General features: G+C 39.4%; 1 protein-coding gene across 1 annotated transcript in view; it reads right to left on the bottom strand.

Moving 5' to 3' along the window:
* Positions 1–8,419: 8,419 nt before the first annotated feature.
* The window catches only part of UBE2V1 (ubiquitin conjugating enzyme E2 V1), a 30,737-nt gene continuing 13,640 nt past the window's right edge, over positions 8,420–25,516 (bottom strand). The window contains exons 2-4 of the mRNA XM_027851142.1: positions 19,992–20,140; positions 14,701–14,826; positions 8,420–12,541 (exon numbers count right to left, since the gene is read on the bottom strand). Coding sequence (XP_027706943.1) covers positions 12,395–12,541; positions 14,701–14,826; positions 19,992–20,140 — 422 coding nt within the window. The 3' untranslated portion in view covers positions 8,420–12,394. The remainder of the gene's footprint in view (positions 12,542–14,700; positions 14,827–19,991; positions 20,141–25,516) is intronic.

The following is a 25,516-nucleotide window of genomic DNA, read 5'->3' as shown; positions in this document are numbered from 1 at the left end:
GTCATTTCCTTGGGCTTTATACATAAAATAAGGACAACAGTATTTGTACTCCCTATCTCACAATGTAGTTGTGAGCATAGTACTTTGTAAACTGTGTAAGTGCTAAAGAAATGTACTATTCCATTCAGTTTGTATGATGTAGGGAACACAAAGATTAACGAGAGGCACTCTAGGTGGTGCCTAGTGCAAAGAGCGCTGGGCCTGGAGTCAGGAAGACTCATCTTCATGAGTTCAAATCCAGCCTCAGACACTTACTAGCTGTGTGACCCTGGGCAAGTCACTTCACTCTGTTTATCTCAGTTTCCTCATCTGTCAAATAAGTTGGAGAAAGAAATGGCAAACCACTCCAGTATCCTTGCCAAGAAAACCCCAGTGGGGTCACAGAGTTGGACGCTACTGAAAACGACTGAACAACAAGCCTTGTCTATTTGAATCTAGTAGGGTGGAAGAAATAAATATACAAATAACTACAGTATAAGGTCAAATGCTACACAAGAGGTACAAAGTACTAAAGGTGCCCAGAGGAAGAAGGAATCAGTGTACATGGTAAGCATTCTGGAGGAAGATATTGAGCTGGGCCTTGAAGGATGAATAGTAGGCAGAGATTAGTGGAAGGGCATTGAACATGAAACCCCAGAAGAAAGGTGGAAAATGCTTGGGTGTGCTTGAGGGACAGGGAGTAGCACAGTAGAAAGCACAATAGACTTGGAGCCAGAGGTCTTGCATTTGAGTCCTTGCTCTGATCTTTACTGTATGACCTTGGGCAGAAATTAATCTCTTTGAATTTTGGTCTTGGCATTTGTAAAATGCCTACTTTTTTTTTTTTTTGTAAAACTACCTACTCCACAGGTTGTGAGAAAAGGGGATTTTGTGATCCTTAAAGCACTATAGAAATATGAGCTATTAATATTAATATCTTCCTGAGTTCAAATCCAGCCTCAGACACTTACTAGCTGTGTGACCCTGGGCTGGTCACTTAACCTTGTTTGCCTCAGTTTCCTTACCTATAAAATGAGCTGGGGAAGGAAATGGCAAACCACTTCAGTATCTTTGCCAAGAAAACCTCAAAAGGAGTCATGAAGAGTTAGACATGACTGAAAGGACTGACAACAATATTTGGCTTAAAATTCAGTGGCAAAGTACAAAGGGCAGCCTTGCAAATGGGGATTCCTATTGGGAATGGGAAAGTCTTTGGAACCCCACTTGCCTTTGATCATTGGAACTTCACCTCTAGTAGAGAAAATAGCAGTGTCCACTTCTTAGCCCTTATCTGGCCTGGGAAGGCTTCTTTCTGCCACATCATTTTAATTCTAGCACCTGGGGCAGTGGGTCCACCGGCAGCTGGATGATCTGGATCCATTTCCAGAGCCTTCTCTGATCTCTCTGAGATCCTTTTTATCTAAGGCAGGGGAAGTCTGCTGGATAGAGTCCTTGAACTGCTGGACTGGAGCAGAGAGGAGGAAAAGACTGAGTCACGGAATGGCGGAGCTGGAAGGGACCTTAGGGCACAGAATGTCCAGGCTGGAGGGGATCAGAGAAGACGAGGTATTAGAAAGCAACACGTGGAGGTCATCTAGTCCAACCCCTTATTTTACAGAAGGGGAAACTGAGGTCAAGAGAGGGGATTCCCTAAGGTCATATAGATGGCAAAATAGGAGGGGGGGTTTTGAACTCAGTAGCATCAAAGACAGGAACTATTTTAGGGCTTTACGAAGCTGAGTAAAAGAGGTTTTTGTAACTGGGGAGAGGGTCATAGGAGCTAGAGTAGTGCTGAGCAGCAATGAGGAGGGAAAGGGGCAGGCTGAGCCTTCTGGCCTGAATTATCTGCTAAGACAAATAATCAAATTCCAGGGACCACACGGTTCTGGCGCCAGAAGACCAGGAGGGGGGCAGGGTTGGGCAGGCACTGCTTTAGCAGGTGGCGGCCCAGGCCTGACCCAGGCAGGATGCCCTCCCCTCTGTCCCCCAACATGCACCACCATCTCAGAGGAAGCCCACCTCCCTGCCTGGACCGTGGGAAGTTTTTCTGTGACCACCCCAGGTGAGGGCTTCATCAAGCCCCAAACTGTTCATAGGAATACTTACAAGCTACAGGGTCTGCTCATTCAGGCTCAGCTGGAGGCCCAGGTCCAACAGCTGGGAAACATCTGGCAGCTTAACCCACCCGCAGCCACCAGAACTCCAAAGTGCCTCAGGATTTCAGCTTCTGGGCGGTGGGGGTGGGGATGAGGGGCAGGAAATGCAGTTTGGCAGCTCTCTGGGCTGAGGTTTCCCCTGCCCCAGCTGCTGCTCAGGTTTCTGGGCGCCACAGATCTTTTGGTGTCGGAGGGGCCTTGACATCATAACCCAAACCATCTTTTATAATCACCCCCTGCCTATACCAACACTGTCGTGGTCAAGTCAGATTCCTCAGGATCTCGGGGCAGGCGGGAGGGTGCTAGGGGCAGGATGGAAAGGAGCCTTAGCTCAGATTGATGCAGGGAAGTGGGGGTGGAAGGAGAGGACAGGAAGATTTTTTGTAGCCACATTCTTTTTTCTCCATTTGCTGCCCCCCACCCTCCCACCCCTAAAAAGAATAATGATAGATTTGGGGACCTTGGGACACATTTCATTGAGCTGCAAATAACTAATGATAACTCACATTTATATAGCATTTGACTGTTACAAAGTTTTTAGGATTCTATTTGATCCTTGTCACACCCCAGTGAAATAGTTAGTGCAAATCCCATTATCCTACTTCACAGGTGGAGAAATTGATGTTTCCAGAGCAGGAAAGGACACACAGCTTGTGAGTGTTTGGCCAAGAGCTAAAGCCAGCTTCTGTGAGTCCAGTCTTCTTCCCATGTCACCAAACAACCCCTCCAATGTGTTAAGTAATACCATGTGCAAGGGCCTGAAGCAGCTATAAAGAGGGACAGGTCATGGGTATGACTGCTTCCTGGTCAGAGAGTTGCCGTGGGCAATCAGAGAGCCATGGTTTATGGGGCCTAACTGCAGTGAAGTGAAAAGTGGGCTGAGCCCTCAGAAAAGCTGGGCTCTAATCCTGGTTCTGCTGCCTGCTAGCAGAGTGACCTCAGTGTCCCCTAAGCCCCTGCTAGCTCCAACTCTATGATAATAATTATCAGTCAGTGATATACTGTAGTTGAGGTTTAGAAGAAGTAATCAACATCAGGACTGAAATGGTTAAGAAAGGCTGGCTGGGGGAGGAAGAAATGAGTTGAACCTACAAAGGCTTCCTGGGAACAATTTCTTGTGACTTCTTTTGTAGCATCCTGGAACCTATCCTAGGCATGAGAATTCTTTGTCCTCTCTTTGCCTAAGATTTGAGAGTATGCAAAGACAAACTTAGAGGATCAGAGTTTTTTAGAGTTGGAAGGTGGGACGTTATTTGTTTTAAAGATGAAGAAGCTGAGGCCTGGAGGGAAAGTTCCCTGTCCAAGGTCAATAGGCAGTGAGTGGCAGAACTGTAATTTGATGCTGGGTACCCTGACTCCAAATCCAGTGCTCCTGCCTTGTACCAAGCAAATACTTATTTAAACCTGCCAGCATAGGCATCCTCCATCTTAGGACCCTGGCTACGACAGAAGATTTGCATAGCTGTGGTGGATAACTGAAGAACTGCTTGGCTCTTGCTGATAAGCAAGCAAGGTTGCCAGGAGTCAGTGAAATGGGGCTTTCTTTGTTGGGGTGCTGGGGAAAGGTCCATAACCTCGCAGCCACAAAAGGTGTATTTGCTTCCCATCCCCCCCAAGGGAAACCCCACATTTAGCAACCCCAACCAAAATCAAAAAGAAAGTTCTAAATTTTCCCTCACTGGTGTTTGGAAGTAAGGCTGCTGGCCAAGCAGTTTGCCCAAGAAACGGAAAAGCCAGGAGAGCTTGAACTCACAGTGGCAAGTTGTCCTACTCCAGACACAGGGACTACTGAACAAGACACTTTCCAACAATAAACAGAATCAGAAAATTGTTCCCAGATCTCCCAGGGCTCCAAGTAAAGGAGGAAAAAGCAGGGGAAGGGAAAGGCTGGGTCTTGTAGTTAAATCACTGAACTGGGGCACAAGAAATAAGGACGTCCAGCAGCCTGGTGCTTGGTATTATTAATAAAAATAGGACATCTTTCTATAGCACTCTAAGGGTTACAAAATGGTTCCTTCACAATAGCCCCATGACATAGGTAGGGCAGTCATTTAAAGTTTTTCACAGCATAATGCCTTCCGCCTTTTCCAGCCATTTTCAATATTTACCCCCATACACACACTCTATGGTCATCCCCACACCAGACACATTCCATCATTCATCTGTGCCACTGACTAACCCCACATCTGGAATACACTTCCTCCTCCCCCTGCCTCTCGCAGTATCTAGTCTCCTTCAGGAGCTGGCTCTGATGCTACCTTCATTATGAGTTACCCTGTATCTCTTTTGTGCTTTGAATATACCTACACATATTCGTGTGGTCTGTTCCGTTAGAACTGAAACACCTTGAGGGTAAGAATTATTCCATTTCTGTCCTTATATACTCAGTGCCTTGCATATAGCAAGTGCTTAATAAATGCTTTGCAGCTAGCTGGCATGAGTCCAGAATGCTGGACTTGGAGTCAAGAAGACCTGAATTCAAATCTTACCACAAATACCACCTACCTGTCCCTTGGTAAATTACTTAACTTCTCTGCACTTTTTTTGTCTCAGTAAAATGAGGAGGATCCCTTATAGCTCTAAATCTATGATCTTAGGTTTGATATTATCCTTATTTTTTAATGGAGGAAATTAAAGACTGGAGAGGGGAAATTATTTTCTCATTAATTGTCAGATCTGAGATTCAACTCACAGTTTCTTCCACCAGACCACAGCACGTCTCATGACCTTCCCTGAACACAGTCTGACAATGCGGGTTAGGTATTTCGCCAGAAGCTTTAAGGGGACAGTGTTCAGGGAGATATGACTCCTTCTCCCTCTCCTCCTCTTTCCTTTCATTGATAAAAGAGCATATGTATATACATCTAAGAGTGGAAAAATCCCTGTGCTGGAGTCTTGTCTCTGCCATCATTCAGTGTACAGACTGAGAACAAGTCACACTCTCCTTTCTAGGCCTCAACAAAGTGGGAGGACTGAACTAGGCAGTCTCTAAGCTCTTCTGTCTCCAATGCTCAAGAATAGGATTCTTCTGGGGCTTTACGTGAAAGCTGCCCAGATGCGGCAGCAATAGCCTGTCAGCTGGCGTCTCGGCAACAGCTGCTTCCCTCTGGTCATGGGTGGGATGTCACCTGACAGAAGAAAGGGGATGGTGGAAAAGAAGAGAGCTCGGGGCCCTAGAAAGAGAAAACAAGTGGGTCCCACGAAGGCCAAGGTGCGTAGGTGGTAGGCAGTTTGTCATTTTACACTTCAGAGAATTCAGGTCCCTACCACAGCTCACTGGCTCCCTCTACTGAGCTCTTGGATGGATGGTTGGATGGCCGGACAGATCCAGAGAGGATCTTGGGCAAAGAAATCCTTGCAAAACTGAAGCTGACCACAGGAGTGGGATGGGAGTTGGGTTGTCAGGTTCCCCTCTTCAAAGAACTGACTTGGTTCATTCCCTCAGGACCCAGTGAAAGAGAAGATGAGTCTGCTTCCTACATCTGCTAGGGTAAAAAATGAAAAATTAATAATTTGCATGAGATAGGCAGAAAGGTCTTCTGAACAAAGTGTCCCCTTTTCTAAAATAGGGGAGAGTGTTGGAACAATAAACTAAAATAGACTTCCTGAGTTTCTAGTTTGGGTTCTGCCATTAACTTGCTATGTGGTTCGGGGAGAACTGTTTACTCTCCCCCATCACGGGTTTCTGCATTCATAAAATTAGGGGGTTGGACTAGATGATGAGTTCTAAACTTGGGATCTGTACACTTGTTTTTAAAATTATTTTCATAACTGTACTTCGATAAAATTGGTTTCCTTTCCAATCTGATGTGATTTTATGCATTCAAAAACATTATTTGGGAAAGGGATTCATTGCTTTCATCAGACCTCCAAAGAGGACCATGATATAAAAAAGGAGTCCATTTTTGCTTTAACATTTCATATTCTAAGGCCTCTTCTAACTTTCCACGGTTCTATGTCTTGGTCAGTCTTTTTCCCAGCGATGAGGCTTTTTGGTTGAAAAAAGATGTAATTTCTCAGTCCTATACTGAAATGAAATCCCAGAAATACTGGTAGAGAAAGACCATTTTATCTTCCTTTAACATGCCTATCAATAGCTAGTCAAGAGCTCAGGCTTCTATCCTTGGGGCACCATGGAAAGGAAAAACAATGATTGCCTTTGATGAGAGATCTTTCTGATGTGGGCACACTATATGTCTAGGAAGGCATCTTCCAGGTTGTGTGAGTCATGGAATTACACAGGAAAAATAAGCATTCTTCCCCCTGCACCATCTTACAGTTTTACAATGCCGTGACCTGAAGAGATAATCTCTTTTCTGAGGCACTTGTTATGAGGCCTGCCCCTTGAATACCTGGCTGTTTTTCTGAGGGAACAGTAAGAAAATGAAACCGTAGACCAATCAGAGAATATTAGCAGATGCATCTTGCTGAATATTACTATTAGTTGGAGAAGTGGAAGGGAAGTTGGAGGGAAAGACCTAAAGCCTAAGCCTTTCCCCATCCCTACCACCACCACCCAAGGAAGCCTTACTTCACAAGTTATCTTTCTATAATGCTTTACGGCTCAAAAAGTCCTTTCATAAGATCTGAGTTCCAATATTTATTAGTTGTGTGGGACATCTCTAAGCCTATTTCCTCTCTAAAATGAGAGTTCAAATTAGATCTCGGGTTCTTAACCATTTTTTGTCATGGTCCCCATTGGAAGTCTGGTAAAATCTATAAACCCCTTTTCAAAATAATGTTTTTAAAAGAATATAATAAAATACACAGAATTACAAAGAAATTATATTGGAAGTTTAAAAAATTATTTTTCCAAGTTCATGAACCCCCAGGTTAAGAAGCCCTGAACTAAATGATTTCTAAGAACTCTTCCAGCTCTGATGATCTACATGGTTCTAAGGATCCCCGATCATACTAAGGTCATAATAAAGCAGCATGATGTAGTAACAGGAGCACTGGATTACGAGTCAAGGCCTAATTATGGCTCTGCCACTTTCTACAACTGCAGGTGAATCATAACCATCTGAGGCCTCAATTTTTTTTACCTATAAAATTAGGAGATTGAACTAGATGAATCCCTAAGGTCTCTTCCAACTCTAAATCCTGAGATTTTTTGTCATTTATTTTCAAGTTCTGCTGATGCCTTTTGTTTTTACTTTAGTCACTCACAGCTATATTAACCATAGCCAATGCAAATGAAAGCCGTTTCTCTGACCTTAAAATGTGTCTTCTCCATGGATTTGGTGCAACTATAGAATTATAGGCCTTAGAGGTGAAACATCTGATGCCATCTTGTCAAATTCTCTCACTTTAGAGATGAGGAAATTCGGACTGAGGGTGGTTAAATGGCTAAAAGTCACACAGATACTAAGGTACAAAGCCAAAATGGGAACCCACATTTTCCAAGTGCAAATTTAGTGCTCTCTGACATGTTTGTCAGAAGGGCCTTAACAGACACGGGGTAACTCATCCTAGAACTTTAAAAGCTGGATGGGGACCCTGAGGGAAACTAAAGTCCAGAGGTTAGATGTGACTTACTCAAGGTCACACAGTAGAACTGGGACCCATACTTCTTGACTGCCAGTACAATACTTTTTTCCAGTAAACTGTATTTTCTCTCAACGTGGTTCACACGTCCTCTGTTTTGTGATCTTTATAACAGACTGTAAATAATGTCATTCTATATCTATTTCTATAGAGCCTAAGAAGACAATGGTGACACAATCCAATGTTATTCTGAGTTTGTGGTATTCATCTGCAACCTTTTCAATCTATAAGGTCACAAGGTGCCACTTCACTCTCAAGGAGAATAAAACAGTGGTAAACATTAATTGAGCCATGATCATACAGCAAATCATAAGGTAGAGCTTAGAACAGTCTCCAAATCTATTAGAGGCTGAATTCTATTGCCATAAATACTATTATAATGAAAATATTGGTGTGACAAACTCCTAGACTTCTGCTGATGGTCCATATCCTTTATTCAAGTAGTGTGTAGCAAAACATTTTAGTTAACCAAAAACATACGATTGATCCTTTGGAATTTACTAATCGTAATTCCAAGAGACCAAGATTCTGTTGCCAAAGTTGCAATCTTTCTTTAGGAGGCCATTTCAAATCCACATGCATAAGTTATATACTTAGTCCAACCCAAACCACAAGGTTCTCTCTGTTAAGCTTTGAGAACACAGCAAGTCTCCCTTCCACCCTCACATCTTCTGAAGATTAAATACTAAGCATGTATCCATCAGGACAATATAAACAAGATCACTGAAGACACTCCATAGGGCAATGAAAAAATAGTATAACTGTTTATTTTTATACCATTCACAATGCTAGACAACACTAAACCTTGCCTGAGGTGGCACATATACCAGTCAACCCATAGGTCTAAAGTCTCAGAAACAATCCATACAGATATTGCTTTGAAAACCCTACATACCTGCCCTCACTCATTTTCAGGAATGCAGCAAAGGTCACAGGGCAGCTCTAACACATTGCTCATGTCTTATTTCCTGATTTTGCAAATGCAAATTTACCGTATTGGTACCAATATTGGCTTAACTCTGCCCTTCCTCCACTCCCTCCTACCCCACTAAAAAATTTGGTTTATAGGAAACCTTAATGCCACCTAAAATTACACATTATAGAAAGCAGGAAGAGAATGACAGTGAAAGTGACAAAGAGCAGTGATGATAAAGTGAATAAAAAAAACTTTATTTGAATTGAAAGAATGTTTTTAAAAGTCTTTCACAGTAAAGGTATTTTTATAAAGAATTTAGTATTATTTTTTCAGTGTAGGCATTTTTTTTTCCTTCCAAAGAGATGTCAATTTAAGAGTGTAGCCTATATCTGGACCAATACGGTAACAGATTGAAAGCAGATCTAGCAACCAAAGGGAATCAATTTTCTAAGGTTTCTCCCACCCTCAAAACCCCCAGCAATTATATTTTCCAAGTCACTTTTGCATTTCATTTGATTCAAATACAGTGACATTTTACATGGCAACCTCTTTGCATGAGTAAAGATAGAAAATACAGGGGTCAGAGAGGACCCTAATAAGCAAATATGTGACAAAGAAGGCTATGACATTGCCAGGCACAGAAGGCTTTCTTTGATGCTTGGAAGATTGAAATAACATTTCTATTCTAATGCTAGGCTTGGGCCTTCACAAATCTTTTTGATCCTGCCCACAAGGTACATCGGATAGTCTAGAATGTTCATCATTGAGCAAAGCACTGCTCACCTCCAATCCTCTCCCTCAGGGCAGGGAAATCAAACCAATCACATTTTAAGTCTAAATGAGGACTTCATTGAAGACATTTTCAGAAATACTAATAACAGCTGGGTTGGGTAAAGCCTACCAGGAAGAAGGTAAGGGGTATGTACTACAGGACATGAAAATATGGATTGTCAGCCTCTGCTTTTGGATATCATGGACTATAAAAATGAAGTTCACCACCTCTTCTGTCCTGTACTTAAGTCTGTTTTTCCGACAGCTAAACCTTTCAAACTGTGCTGATAGCAAAATTTGTTTCCAAGAGTTGATCTGTCTTCTCCTTTCATCTAGCTGGCTCGGGCTGCATACAAAAGAAAGAAGAGGTATCAGTGTCCCTATGCTAAGGTTGAGCAAAGTACCAAGAGAAAAAATTTTAAGCCTTCAAAAAGTAGCTGAAGTCACATTTTATTTCATTTGGAAATGCTAAAGTCCAACAGTTTTTGTGGTGTTACTGTTAGCTCTATCTTAAAAGCAACTCACACTGATGGCCCAAATAAAGGTTATTTGCAGGAATTTAAGCCATCCCTTCTGTGGGGACTAGTTTAGGAATCCCATCCCACCTCCCTTCTCCAGTGGTCATTTCTCTGTCTAGTCTAAGGATAGGTACTACACGGCTGAGGGTGGTCCAGGGGCCTCCTTCTTGGAGGAAGGCACTCAATGAGACCGCTCTACTCTTTGGAAAGCTAACAAAAACCAGAGAAACACTTGGAAGAGAATAGGGGGGAACACCTTCCAGACGTGGTAATGGTAGTCTTCCCTAATAGTAACAGGATCCAGTCTACATTCTCAGTACTTCTTGACTACCCATCACCTCACTCAACTATTCAAGTAAACTTTATTTGGTCACCCAAATTTTCAGTTCTTCAAAATCAAAACTGTTTCATTTCAAACAATTAAAATCCAACAAGATAAACACCTCTGGAGCTTAAATCAGCAAAGTTATCAATTACTTTCAGCAAGAGATGAACAACTTCTTGGGGGAAGTTGTGATTAGCAACTTTAAACAGAAAGAAATGCATGGTATCACAAAAAAATCATAACAGTTACAGAGTTGCTGAGATAAGGGGAGAAAGGATCCTTTCCCACTATCCCTAGTGTTTGTTTTGTTTGGCCATAAGTTTTGTCAGGGCAGAAAATACAAGTGGTTAGAGAGAACTTATTTGGAAAATCTACATTAACTGAACACGACAAAAGAGGTTATGAACTAGCTAGGCACAGAAGGCTCTCTTTCTAGCATCCAGGACATTAAAGGCCACAGCTCAGAGCAGTTCTGCTCCTAAATCAATAAGCTAAGAGGAATAAGACTGCAGCCTCTTAATATTAACGCACACTTTATTATATTAAAACCAGGCAATGGTCTGACAATAAAAAGGCTGCTTATGGAATACTGTTATGTTAAACTTTAATTACAGAGGATATGAAATCCTTACAACGAATATTTTCCCCAAAAGAGTTTTAATGGAAACAATTCTTTTTTCTGACTTGACAGCTACTGCTTTAAAATGTGGATTTACACAAATACTGAATTAAAAAAAAAAACCCTCAGGACACAATAAATTGTTTTTATTTAAGCTTGTATCCACATTGCAGCAACTAGTGGTCCAAGACAGTGAATCAGAAAAGGCAGTGATTTGCCAGGGAGTTCTGCCAGCCAAATTTTGGGATCTGCAATGCACCCAGGCTTTTCCCCTTTCAATCTTTCTTAAAGAGCTTGAAAGGAGGAAGTGCCAAAACCTAAATCTGTACCAAATTCAAATTGAAGGTTTTGTTCCTGCCACTGAATTCCAAACCTGTTATTAAGCTACGGCAAAGGGCAACCAAGTGAGTGCAACACTTGTCAAGTCACATTTCTTCAATTTTCAAGGACAAGTCCAATTCTTTCAACTGGAGTGTGAGCTTAGGGAATCTTCAGGCAGCCCTTCCTTTTAACTACTAAAACCTTTGCTAAGCTGGCAGATCTGAGCAATCCTGGGAAATTACTGCTCTTGTCACTGTATCAAAAGCTGAGCTAAAAACACTGCCCATTGCCAGCATCCTGGCATGGCAGGGCTGGTGGAGGGGGTGATCCAGGTTTGCAAACAGTTTAGATATTCATTTCCCAGGCTGGTGATGATTAAATGTAATTCCAAAAATGAGAAGCAAAGGGAGTCAGGGATTTCTTCCAACCCTACCTGGGTTGGCTACTGGCCAGAAGCGAGGAAGTATCACTGAAATGGGGAGACTGATTTTAGAAAGGAAGGAAGAGCAGCACCCCGTGATGAAGGTGGGGGAAGAGAAGACACTGAAAGAACCCTGAATCCCTCACCAAAGGCCCATGTAAGAGAGGGTGGATGAGTGGGTGGGAGAGGGATACAATCTATGCATTGGCCAAAGGTTGTGGGAAAGTAAAATGGCTTGCTGGGGCACCATTTAAAATGGAAAGAATTTAATAATAAAAAATAAAGACACCAGCATTGTCAGCCTTTATTAGAGCCAGCACAAAGGGAGGGGTGACAGGTTAGCACACACCCTCAATAGTAGTCCATTAAACTTCCTGTGTCATACTGGAAGTTAAAACCTCTGTGTCTACTTTAATAAATGGCTCAGTGCTGGGATGCTATTGCAAAGGGGTAGGGATAGGGGAAGGGTGGTGGAATCCTTGGCCATATAAGCAGCAAGGTGATTGTGTGATATATTTTTTCACAGTTGAGTTAGATGTGCCACACTGGTTATGACAGTAATAAATTTAAATAGACTTTCTTGATACCAGAAGTTCAACTAAGTGGACAGTGGTTACACATGACAAGATTATTTGTTATAACACAACTTATATTTCAAATGAAAAAATTAGTATCATTTACAGTATCTTAAGATAAATCGCCTTTGAATGGGAACTTCCTTTCCAGTACTTTGAGGTCTACAAGATGCATCTAGAAAATTTACTACTGTGGAAAATGAAGACAGCTTAAAACTGAATAAAGGGGGAAGATTTTTTTTTTGATTAATTGCTGTAACATTGTCCTTCAGGCGGCTGAGGAAGCTTCATATTTTCTTTAGACATCAATAGACGTCGAAGCTCTTGCAGAATCACTTTGATGCTATATGAATTCTGCCATTTTGCTAGCACGGATATGACTCTTGGGTCCACCTGAAAAGAAAATTCAACAAAAATCCATCAATTTATAGAGCTCTGGAACCTCTTGTGTATGTCAGTGTGTGTTAGGACTGCTATGAGCAGTAATTCTATGAAAAATACACTTTTCACTTTTTTCTTCCAAATTTATCTCCTGATAATATAATCACTAACCTTAACCGTCACATGATATATGATAGGCAAAAAAGCTAAGCAGATTTTACGGTATTGTGTCTAGGACAAGGTAGTGTAATAGTTCCTTTTGTATTTTGCCCTAGCCCAATTACATTTTGAAAATTGTGCTCAATGTGAGGGGCCAGATTTTAGGAAGATCATTGACAAACTGGATTCTGTCCAGAAGAGGGCAACCAGAACAGAGAAATAAAAATTAAACCATAAGATATTTGGTAGAAGGAACTGTGGATATTTAGCCTGAAGCAGAGATTTCGGGGGAGAGTATGGATGGGGATTGGTGAGACTTAAGATTAAGACATGGTACCTGTTTCCAAATATATGAAGGGCTGTCATGTGGAAGAAAAAGGATTAGACTTGTTAATCTCAGAGGACAGAACCAAGACCAAAATGTTAGAGGTTTACAAGGAGGTAGATTTTAGAAAGATGTAAGGAAACATTTCCTAACAATCAGAGTTGCCCTAACGTGGAATGGGCTGCTTTAGGAGGGAAGGAGGGAGGTCACTTTCACTGATGGTCTTTTCAAGAAGCTGAATGACTGTCAGGGATGTTGTAAAGGAAGGAGTTCCTGCAGGAACATGTTGAACAGATGGACCTCTAAGGCCTCTTCCAACTCAGACATTCTACTCTAAAGAAAGGCAGTAGTCCTGGTCCTACCCCTCCTTTCAGTTTTCACCTTTCTGCTCTTGAAACTGATGTTACTGAGGAGAAGGAAATAGTAAGAGAACTTTGAATTGCCTCCTACTTTTGCTTCTGTTAGAGATACAGTTCTCACTCTGGGAAGGTTGCATAATTGTTAGAAAACAACTATAATGGGCAATATAAGAAAAAAAAATCCAAGGCAGGGAGGAGTTCTCATAGCCAAACATCTGACCAAACTATTTGAGGTTCTATTTTGTTCCTAATACTCCAGAATTACTGGGTTAATGGTCCCTTTCTCTATCAATGGCACTGGTTCTTCTTGCCTGAGGTAACTTTTAACAATGACTTTTAAAAAAGTTTAAAAACCCCATCCAGCAGGTCCATTCATTACCCATTATGTTCAATGTGCTGTTGGGTAACATACAAAAATAAATTTTTTAAAAATAGCCCCGACCCTAAAGAAACTTATGATCAAACAGGGGGAAGAAGAGAGATTTATTAATGACAGTGCATAGGGCTACAGAGATATAGTCATAAACCTTAACTTTTAAACATTACTGCCTCAAATCAGAGACAATAGTTTACATTTATATAAGGCTTTAAGCATTGTTCACAACAAATCTGTGGGAGTTAGTACAAGTAGCATTAGCCCAATGTTACAGACCATTAGACCACAGATTTAGGACTAGAAGGAACCTTAGGGGTTACCTAGTCCAGCCTCCTTATTTTACACACAGAAAAACTGCACAAGATACATAAACTGAGGCTTAGAGAAGGGAAACAACTTGTCCAAAGTCACAACAATGAACATTTATCAAATATTTACTACGTGTAAAGTACCATGGATCCAAAGACAAGAACAAAAAATTTAAGTGTGAGAGATGGGGTTTGAATCCGGGTCTTCTGACTCCAAGTCTACTATCCTTTCCACTACACTCCACCCTTCATAGTAATACCCAAAGGGATACGGCACAAAAGGAACACAGGAGACACAAAGGAATTGTTACAAACTCTAGTATCATTGCTCTTCTCCAAATGCATGTGCCCTGGAAGTAGAGGGTAGATAGCTGGGAGGGAAAATGGCCAGCATACTATTTATCTTCTTTGTATCTCCTTCAGTGCTAATCAATGTTTGAATGACTAGGGATTATGGACTCAGGCTTACAGATATCTACTAATTTGTATAATCAACATAGTTTTTCTCTATATGTTATCTTTACAATTAAAAAAACTCAAAGATTTTTTAAAAAGTCCTAATGATTAAAAGTACCCTTTCAATGATTCTTATTCTAGATTCTAGAAGAATACAAGTGAAGATAAGAGGGAAAAACACAACTTACCACTCCATTAGAACTATTTACTCCATTCATATTAATTTTTGTTACAAATCTTACAAATGGGGGGGCTTCTGGATATTTAGGTCCACACTCTATTTTAAGGCTGTATATTCGGTTTTCATAAATTGTCTAGAAAAAGAAAAGGGGCATACAGACAGTCAACAATCAACTTTGGATCATGATAGTAAACATTAGAACATAAAACATTCAGTGAACACAGTACTTGAAATAATGCCTTTGTTTGTGGAATCAGGTATACTGGTTTCAAATTAATCATGTATCACTATTTTACTACCAGAAAACTAATTCCCCTATTTGACATGGCAGCATCAACTAGTCCTTGACCTGGTTTTTATGAATCCTAGAACTTTTACTAAACAAATTTCAGAAAAAGGAGCAGCAGTCCAATCATTTATATACCAACCACATAAGGTATGTCTTCTACTACTTCTACTCTGAAGACCTGATATACTATCTCACTGTGTGACCCTGGGCAGACCATTTCCCTTTGCTGGCCTTCAGCTTAGTCATCTGGAAAACAAGGGGGAAGTTGGTCTCAATTCATTCATTCATGCTCTCTAAGGTATGAGGTCCTTTTCCAGTGCTAACCATCTATATTCTTCACTTAGAAGAGGCAAACATTGTACAGCTGAATGAATAGTGGTTTTAGAGTTGGAAAACCTATGTTCAAATTCAGGCTCTGTTATTTATTATCTGTGTGACTGTGGGGAAAGCATTTAACCTCTCTCAGCCTCAGTTTCCTCATCTGTAAAATGAAGGGACTGGACATAAAGACTTCTAAGTTCACTTCCAACTCTAAACCCTATTGTCCAGCTAAGTAGCCTTAAGCTCATTTGGTGGTTTCCTTTGCAATCGTGACATCTAGTGGCCAGACAGAAATAATCAAATACATACAACACACTGAAAAACAAAATTTTCAGCCCAAACAAACACACTTTTGCTTAGATAAGAACAAGACATCTTAGAACAAACCTTTGAAATATAGCATAAGAATATGAAACAGACTTTTAAAAACTTTAATCACTGTCTACCAATGAAAATGCATAACTATTTTAAAATTCAGTACGTACTCTTTAAAAGTATGTACAGAAACTTAAGATATATTATGTAGTTATTTTTGTAAAACAAGATTTTCAGAGAATTATAATCAAGCGTTTTTTGCAAATTAAAATCCAAACAGAAAAAAATCACTCATGAAAGCAAAACTAGGAAAATAACAACTCAGGTCTGTGTAGTACAAAGCAACTGGTCAAGAAGTCAGGAGACCTGGGTCTAGTCCCAGCTTGTCCTTAACCTTCTGAGAGACCTTGGCGAAGTCCACTTCACATTTCTGGGCCTTCAGTTTCCTCATTTTTAAATAAGAACCAACATGGTATATGAATATTCTGCAATACTCTTGTGCTACAAGAAATGATAGAGGCATGGTTTCTGAGAAACCTGGGCTGATTTGTATGAACTAATGCAGAGTGAAACAGTGTAACTTACACAATAACATGATGCAGAAACAAAACGGAAAGACCAAAGACTAACCATGATTCCAGAGGACCAATAATGAAGTATGAGAGACCTCACACCCTGGATTCAAGAAAAAAAAACATACATTTTGGGCCTGGCTAATGTGGGAATTAGTCTGGCGAAAAAACAAAACTGCTTATGTTTATTTGTTTAAAAGAGCTTTGTTTTTCTTTTCTTTTTTGCCAATGCAGGGATGGAGATAGTGTGGGACTGAGAGAAGGACTAAGAATAAGATACTACCTCCCCCTCAAAAGAAAAGGGTTATTGAAGTATTTTTTTTAAATGCATAGAAGAGAGGGAGGCCAAAAAGAATCACAGAAAAGTAGAGGAGCTTTGAAAGCTAAATGCTGAATTTATTAAATATTTTAACAGAAAAGCAAGCTGTACATAAAAGAGATTTGTAGTTTCACGTATATTCCTTTTTTCTGTTCTTTTATTTTTATGGAAATGCCCCTTTTATTTGGTATTTAATTTCAGAATAAAATAAATTAATTCTCAGAACAAATAAAATAAGGGACAGACCATATGGTCTGAAGTCCTTTGCACATCTAAAAAAGTGACTCCAATTTTCCTTGATGCACTATGTAACCTGTCATCTTCTATACTTCATAAAAGTTGCTAAAATATCAAGCCAGGAATCTAATTAAAAAAAAAAAGAGCAAGAAACTCTAGCTTGAATTTTGATGTGTTTAGTTCTACAAGGGAAAATGACTAGGTCCCAATAAACTGAATGGAAATGAGGTGCAGTCTGGATTTCCTGTATGGAATTTAACCAGTTTCATCGTTTAGAAATGGCTATGGCGTACCACTGCTCAGTATCAGAGGCAATGTGTGTATATCCAGCACCAACTGCAGAAACCATGTTTTTGCTAGGTAAGAATGTGGTTGAATTCTCCACAAATGAGAATTAGTTGTAATCTTTCTCAGTTCTATGCATTTTGCTCAATGCTGAATAAAACACTTGCAATATAAGAAAAAAGTCAGGAAAGAGGAAGAAAGAGGAGAATCACTGATGATCTGATTCCAAAGACAAAATGCTGAGAAAAAATAACAGCCAAAGCTAAAGTGTTATTTTTATGAAGATACTAAAAAATCAAGGGGTCAGATATTTGAATATATCTATTATATGAATAAAATGAAAGCCAAAAAATGAGGCCAATACTAGAGAAAGTTTTGGGTTTTTGTTTTTCTTTCTTATGAGCACTATAGGAATTTAATGAAAATTCTGAAATAAATACAAGTCCCCCTCAAGATGAACCAATGGAATATTGTGCTTCAAAAAGCAATGGATATAGCTCTTTAAGATGCACTTAAAAAGTTGGTGATGCCTGGGGCTTTGTTACCTCATCATTTCATAACTTTTCTCTGTCCTTGGCATGGGGATGAAGTGGCACAGCCCAGAGAGAAGCAGGACTTCTGCTTCCCAATCTCTATCTTGGTCACATCCAAAAATGGGAACTTGTTTTTTAAAAACATTTTGACAACTTCAGTTCAACATTAACAGACTCCTTCATAATCTTAGGTATTTGGTTTTATTTTCATTTGAAAATATCATCCTAAGAAAGGGCCATAGGCTTTACCAGGTTAAAAACCCTGTTCTGCTGATGAACTCTTGATGCAGAATGAAGAGTACTTTTTTCACTTTATTTTTCTTGCCTTTTTTTGGTTTATTTTCTGAGACATGGCTGATTTGCACGACTTCCCCTGTATAATTGATATCATTTTGCTTGCCTTCTCAATGGGTGGGGGACGGCCAGGGGAGAGGGAGAGAATTTGGAACTCAAAATTTAAAAAAATTAATGTTAAAAATTTTAAATTAAACAAACAAACAAACAAAAAAGTTGGTGATGAAACAATTTATTGTTATTGCAAGTGGTGAAAGTGTAGTCACTAGTTTGGAAACTAACAGAGGTGTCTTCTGAAAGCTGATTATTCCTTGCCAGGGTTGGGTGGGTCTGTCTGTCTCTGTCACTCTCTCTCTTTCTGGAGCCATTCAGATGTCTGCTAGCATTCTGTAAACAGGCTATGTTGGACAGGTAACAAAGTTGTTCCTTGCTTTGCAATTTGAAGGACTTTCTTTTGAGGAAAATTATATGATTGAGACAATGTCTTAGGGGAAAAGGTGAGGTAAGCAAGTGGTCTATGTCTACTCCTTAACAGTGATGTTAATACTACATGCGGGAAACATATACGCCCATAAGTCAAGCATTATTTAAAAAAAAAAAAAATTTTCTTATGTCACAAAAGCACCTGTAATCAAGTATTCCCTGTACGACCTTGCATTTCCAACAGCCAAGGTAAGTGATATAGTTAAAAGTCACATGTGACACAATGATCATCAAAGAATCAAAATTACAAATAACTTAAAAGGCAATGGAGGGGCAGCTAGGAGGTGCAGTGGATAGAGCACTGGCCCTGGAATAAGAAGGACCAGAGTTCAAATTTGGCCTCAGACACTTACTAGCTGTGTGACCCTGGGCAAGTCACTTAAACCTGATTGCCTCAAAAAAACAAAACAAGGCAATTAAAAGACTAATGGCGGGGACTTACTAAGCAGACTGTAGCATAATAACCAGAAAAGGATAATGTCGCAAGAAATGAGAGACAAGAGACAGACTACATTAATGTTTCTGAGATAAGAGGCAAAGATGACACCCATACTGATGAGATCAGACATCTACCGAAGTTAAAACTGATTCAAAACTCAAAACTTTACTCCCAAGTATTAAATGTAACAATCACTACTATTCAACATGTATGCAATTAATCTAACACTGAAGTCATTAACATTTGTATAAGTGGGACAGTAATTCTTATTTCATAAACCTTATATTCCATAGCATTTAGTTCACAAAGTGCTTCCACTTATATCAATTCCTTTGCCCCTCACAAAACCTACAGAAGTAGGAATGACAGGGATTATCTCCATTTTATATGTCTGGAAAAATAAGGATCAGGGAAGCAAAATGACTTGCCTCAAGTCACACAGCTGATTAGAAGCAGACTGAGAATTAGAACCCATAAATTCCCATCACATCACCATGCACAACATTATCAGTAATAACACAATGCTAGCAATGGTTACATATTCCTTGAAGTTAGGGCCCAAGTCTCATTTCTTTCTTTATTACCTACAGTTCCTTGTACTTATTAGGTACTTAATGGCACCTAAATGACTTTAGGTCTGAAACAAAATGGTATTAAGATTTTAATTAATTTGTTGACTTCTATACTAAGGGTAGCATTCTTTCTTCTAGCTAATTTTCTGATAGTAACAAATGAAAATATAAATATAAATAAAGCTGGTTTTCTATTATAAACTTTGGAAGAGCCATTCAGAAATGACAGAATTTTCTCATATTCCCAGAAACAACAAACTGATAGAACTGGGAATGGACATCAAGTGCTAAAAAAAAATATATATATATATCCTGTAGGTGTTTCAAAAATTTTTATGATAGCCATCCACTGATAAGCATTTCTACCTAAGATATATCTGAAATTGAATCATCTCAAACTTTACTGTTTATATTGTCAAGCAAATCAAACTAGGCAATTAAACAAGAGAGCTGATAGTAAATACTTTTCTTTATCATTTAACAATTAACAACATTTGAAGAGTATTATATATATAAACTCAAATTGGTTATAAAAAAACAATAATCCAGTTTAGAAAATAAACTATTAGTGAACTTTTCTATAGCAAGTTTAAGATATTTATGAGGCAAGTAAATTTTAAGTTATTGCTTAAAGCTTACTCTTGGAGGCCCAATAATCATTCCTGTCCATCTTGTAAGTGTCATATCTTCATCATCTTCAAGACCCCAGCTAACTGTCCCATCTCCTACTCCTTTCTGACCTTCTTCAAGTTCTTCCAACAGTCGGAAATTTCGAGGGACTTTCACTCCTAAAATGAATGCAAAGAAATTTAGTATACTGATAATGCCAACAGCACTTTTGAGGTTGAATCTTTCTTTCTCTTGAATCTTATGAGAGAAGAAATGAAGGACTTTTGTGAATTTTAGGTATTTGGGGGTGTTAGAGTATTGTCTCAATCCACTCAGATTATTTCTCTCTCTCTTTTTAAACTGGGAAGTTACTTTTGAGAACTCTATTTCATTAAAAAAAAAATCCCTTCTAAACTCAATATATCTAAATCATGAGGAAGGTGGAAGGGACAAGTAACTAGGGATATTAAACTAATATAACAGAAACAATCTGGAGGGGTGTTGATCAAAACTGTAACTCAAGTCTGTTTGCATTTGAAACAAGGTGGCACTAAAAGCATCAGGGAAAGCTGACCTTAGCCTGAAGGCCACAGGTTTCCTATTCCATGGACTAGATGGTTTCTCTAGCTTTGACATTCTACATTCCAAGATTCTTTTCAGCTCAGATTCTATGAAAAACTTACAAAAATGTAAGTTTATAAGAATACTTAGTTTTTGAATAGATATAGGATTGGTATGAGAAATGATAATTACATGTTTCATCTTCTCTAATAAAAAAATGTAAGAAATGCAAACATACTCTGATGGTATAACAAAACTATCCTTGTTTAGGATAGAAGTGAATATGAGTTTGGTGTTAAAGCTTACTATTCAAGTCCAGTGTTTGTTGGCCTTGGCCACAACATAAAATAACACTACAAAGCACAAGGTACAGGGATATGGAAGCTGCTGCCTTGGCCTTGAGGCCACATGTGGCCCTCTAGGTCGGTCCTCAAGTGCAGCCCCTTGACTGAGTCCAAACTTCACAGAACAAATTCTCTCAATAAAACGATTTGTTCTGTCAAACTTGGACTCGGTCAAAAGGCTGTACCCAAGGACCTAGAAGGCCAGATGTGGCCTTGAGACTGCAGGTCCTGGGGACAGCTAGGTGGCCCAGTGGATAGAGCACTGGCCCTGGAGTCAGGAGGACCTGAGTTCAAATCCAGCCTCAGACACATAACACTTACTAGCTGTGTGACCCTGGACAAGTCACTTAACCCCATTGCCTAGCAAAAAAAAAAAAGAGAGAGAGAGAGAGAGAGAGACCACAGGTTCCCCACCCCTGCACAAGGATGTTCTCAGCAATATTTATGTGGGGATCAGAAGGGCCATGGAAAATTGTATGGAAGAGGTGCCTCAGCTGGCTCTTGGGAGTGATTTCAATGGGTAGAGATGGAAAGAGGGTCCATGTTGAAGGCATGAGAGATAATGTGAACAATTATGGGGTTAGGAGAAGGTAACATGAAAATAGGAAATAAGTAGTCTTCCAATTTGCCTGGAACACAGTTATGTGAAATAGGCTGCATGAGATAAGGCTAGAAAAAAGGCTGAAGTTGGTTTATAGACAAAGGGTTCTTAATCTGGCATGGGTGAACTTGTTTCAAAAAAAAAATGGTGATAATTATTTCAATAATTGGTTTCCTTTGTAACCCTATGTATTTTATTTTATGCCTTTAAAAACATTATTCTATCAAAGGTTGATAGCCTTCACCAGATTGTCAAACGGGTCTGTGAAACTAAAAAGTTTAAGAACTCTGGCTATAAATAATGGAAAGTCACTGATGGGATTTAAACTGAGGAGGGACTGAAGAGAATGGTGTATTAGTAAGCTCAACTGGGCATGCACTGAGGAGGACAGACCCAAAGAGGGAAGAAACTAGAAATAGGGAGAGCAGTTAGGAGTTATTGTAGCATCCAGGACAGAAGAGTTAAGGGGACAATAACTAGAGTGCTGAGAGTGGAAAACAGATTGATAGATGAGTTTTGAGGCTGAGTGACTGGGAGGGTGGTACCATCAATAAAAACAGAAACATGAAGGGAAGGGGCAGAGTTTGAGGTGTTAGTGGGATTTCCAGGTGTCTATGTTCCACACTGAAAATTTTTTTCGATTAAACAAGCATTCAGGGGCCTTGTACTGTGTGAGGTCCTGGGGATACACAAATGAAATAGTCCTTAAGGAGCTTCCAATATAGTAGGGGTGAAGACAAATAACGAATACAAGTTCTAAGTACCCAGAAAAGATCCAAAATAATGTATAAGATTAAAGAAGGGAAAGATTCACACTGTTGAGATTTGGGGCAAATTTTCTGGGTCTCAATTATGTCACTTATAAAATAAAGAGTTTGACTAGATTTTCTCTAAAACCCTACCAGCTTTAAATCTTACCAATTATAGCTGAGACAAAGGAAGGCTTCATGGAGAAGGTGGCATGTGAGCTGATCTCTGAAGGTTGGGGGGGATTTCAAAGAGGGGGGAACCATTTTAGTTTTTATGATTAACACATACAAAGGCAGAGGCAGATAAGTGCAAGACTAGACTGAAGAATAATCAATATTTTGCTACAGCTGAAACACAGCACAGGGAGCAAAGTCATATACAATATAGCTGGATAGATAATTGGAAGCTAGATTATGCAGGGCCTTGAATATATGAAAGGCAATGGAGAGCCACTGAAAGGTTTCTTAACAGAGGAATGATGTGGTCAGAAAAGAAAAATGCTCTTGTAGAAGACTTGAGTAGATGGTCACTTTGAGGTCTCTTCCAATTCTCAAATTCTGTGACCAGTCTAGAGGAGAGATAATAATTAGGGTAATAGCAACTGGATATATGTGAGAGATACTAACCACCCACTTAGGACGGAATCCAGAGCCCCTGCTGCTTTTCTTTTTAGATACTGCTTGTTAATGTACCTAAAGTTACCTGGACCTTGTCATTCACCACACTACGGCATTACCACTGCACCTTTCCACTGCCTTTTACCTGAAAAACTTTCTTTTATGTGCTACCTCTCCCAATCCAGAATGTGAGCTTCTGGAGAGCTTTTCTATTTGTGTCCCTAGCATTTGGCACATAGTAGGTACTTAATGTAGACATTCCGACTCATCCCTATCCACCCTGCTCATTAAATTATGTTTACTTCTTTAGAATTATTGAGGGGGGAAGGAAGGGGAAGGGCAAATAGGAAGGACTACATTTTTGAGGGTGATTTAGACTTTTACACATTTACAACACTGTTTAGTTATTAAAAAAATAAAGAGCACCAGACTAAGAGGAGATCTAAGCAATTAGTCTTAGCTCTGTCACAGACTAGATGTGACTTTGGCCAAGTCACTTTACTTTTCTTGGATTCATTTACTTCCACTGTAAAAATGAAAACTAGAAAGACCCCTTCTAGCTACAAGATATCTTGAACAGCGAAATTAAATGCCTAGAGTTGAATATGGATTGATTTTCTAACACACACACACACACACACACACACACACGGCACTGTATTTACTTCTTTAGAATTATCTTGTCTTTGGGAGAAGTGGTAAATAGGAAGGACCACTCTTGGGGTTGGAGGGATTTAAACTTTTATCTGTTGGCACCATGCTACCTCTGTTTGATTACCTAGAGGTCATTAAGTACTCCCAAGAGCAATGTGGCCAAAGAGATTAAAAAGTACATATAGTTTATTATTGACTAAAATGTGGTATTAAAAGGATAGTATGGTATAACAGAATAAACACTAGAACATAAAGCCAAAGGACCTCAGTTCAAATCATGATTCTGTCACTGGCTGCATAGATTTGAGCAACTCATAAACTCTCAGAGCCTCAGATTTCTCATCTATGACATGAGTATATTTTGTACTACTTGTACCTACTTCAGGATCATGAGGAAAATGTTTTACAAATCTTAAAACATAATGGAATTGAGAGTATGGTAAATCAAATGTTTTTACTCTTCAAAAGGAGATAATATGATTTTATTTCATCATAAGTACATCAAAGTATACTCAATATTAAAGCATGATTCAAATTCAAGTTGTAAAACAGCATGCATTACAAGTAGAAAAGCTTAACTTATTTGGTATGCTGGAAAAATTCCAAGTTAAGTGTTCAATGACATAAAAACTTCAAAATAGCAACAGTATTACTCCTACAGTGGGCAAGCATTTACTCCTTCTTTCACAGTAAACCAGTTAAAGGCTTAGTTAGCTAGGACAATACTGCATGTGGGTTTTGTTTTCACAAGTTTCTAAAGCATAAACAACCATTATCTAAATAAAGGTAGGATTATTAGTGTATATCATATGGAAAGAACAGTTTAAGGACCTGGTTCAAATATTTAAAGAATCTGAATCTGCTACTCACTTCTTTTGTTTGGGATTAAGGAGGGAAAACGCAGAATGGAGGCACACTATGAAACACTATGATCATGGCTTGAAGGGGTATGTAATAACCAGAAGATAATACTGTCATAGAAGATAATCCTTCATTTTTCTCCCAAACACATTCAATGAAAAGTACCCTGATACAGAGAAAAGTATGCAATATTTGAAATCAGATGACCTGGGATCAAGTGCAGGTTCTCTCATTTTTATTAGCTTTGTAACTGTGGGCAATGTGATGCTAAAGAAAGAGTACTGGACATGGAGTTAAAAGTATCTGGATTTGAATCTCAGTTTTGCTATTTACTAATTATATGAGTCTCGTAAGTGACTTAACCTTTTTTTGGATGTCAATTTCCTCACCTATAAAATTAAGGGTTAGACCAAATGAACCCTGAGGTCTCTTCTAGTTTTAACTGTGTTTGTACAGTCCCAAAATCATATGGGAAGCTTATTATTGGGAAAACATCATTCTGCAAGATCCTATCAACCTAGGTATCTCATCACTTACTTCTGTCCCTGACTGAAGTGTGGGGCCATGAACTGAGGGCCCTCACCTCAGAATATCTTATTTCTCACCTAGCTGCACTACTCTGGGCCTTCTCCATCATTCCCCTTCACTGGGTACCTGTGGATCCCCACCCCCTCCACCAACTTTTCAGCTTCCTTTTGTGTGTAGTCTTCCTTCATTAGACTGTAAGCTCCTTGAGATCAGGGCTGACTTAACTCTTTTTTTGTATTTGTGTCCCCACCTCTTAGCACAGCATCTGACACACAGCCTCTTAATACCTGTTTACTGACTAATGACTAAGATACTTGGGCTCTCTGAACCTCAGTTTTGTGATATGTAAAATGAAGATAAACTCTGCTCTACACTTCCCTCACTTCGTAGGGTTATTGTAAGGAAAGTGTTCAATAAACTGTAATGCACTATACAGATTTGAGTTATGTAGTGCAACAGAAAGAATTCTGGGTCTAGGACAGGAAGATTCAAGTTCAAAATCCTATACTGGAAACTTACAAACTGTGTGTATGACCCTGGGCAAGTCACCCTGTGTCTGCCTTAGCTTCCTTATTTGTAAAATGGAGATAATAATGGCATGTACCTCCCAGGACTGTTGAAAGGATAAAAATGAGATAA

Source organism: Vombatus ursinus, unplaced genomic scaffold, assembly GCF_900497805.2.
Source record: "Vombatus ursinus unplaced genomic scaffold, bare-nosed wombat genome assembly UNPS02000580.1, whole genome shotgun sequence".
Lineage (NCBI taxonomy): Eukaryota > Metazoa > Chordata > Mammalia > Diprotodontia > Vombatidae > Vombatus > Vombatus ursinus.
This window is presented reverse-complemented; position numbering and strand designations above follow the sequence as displayed.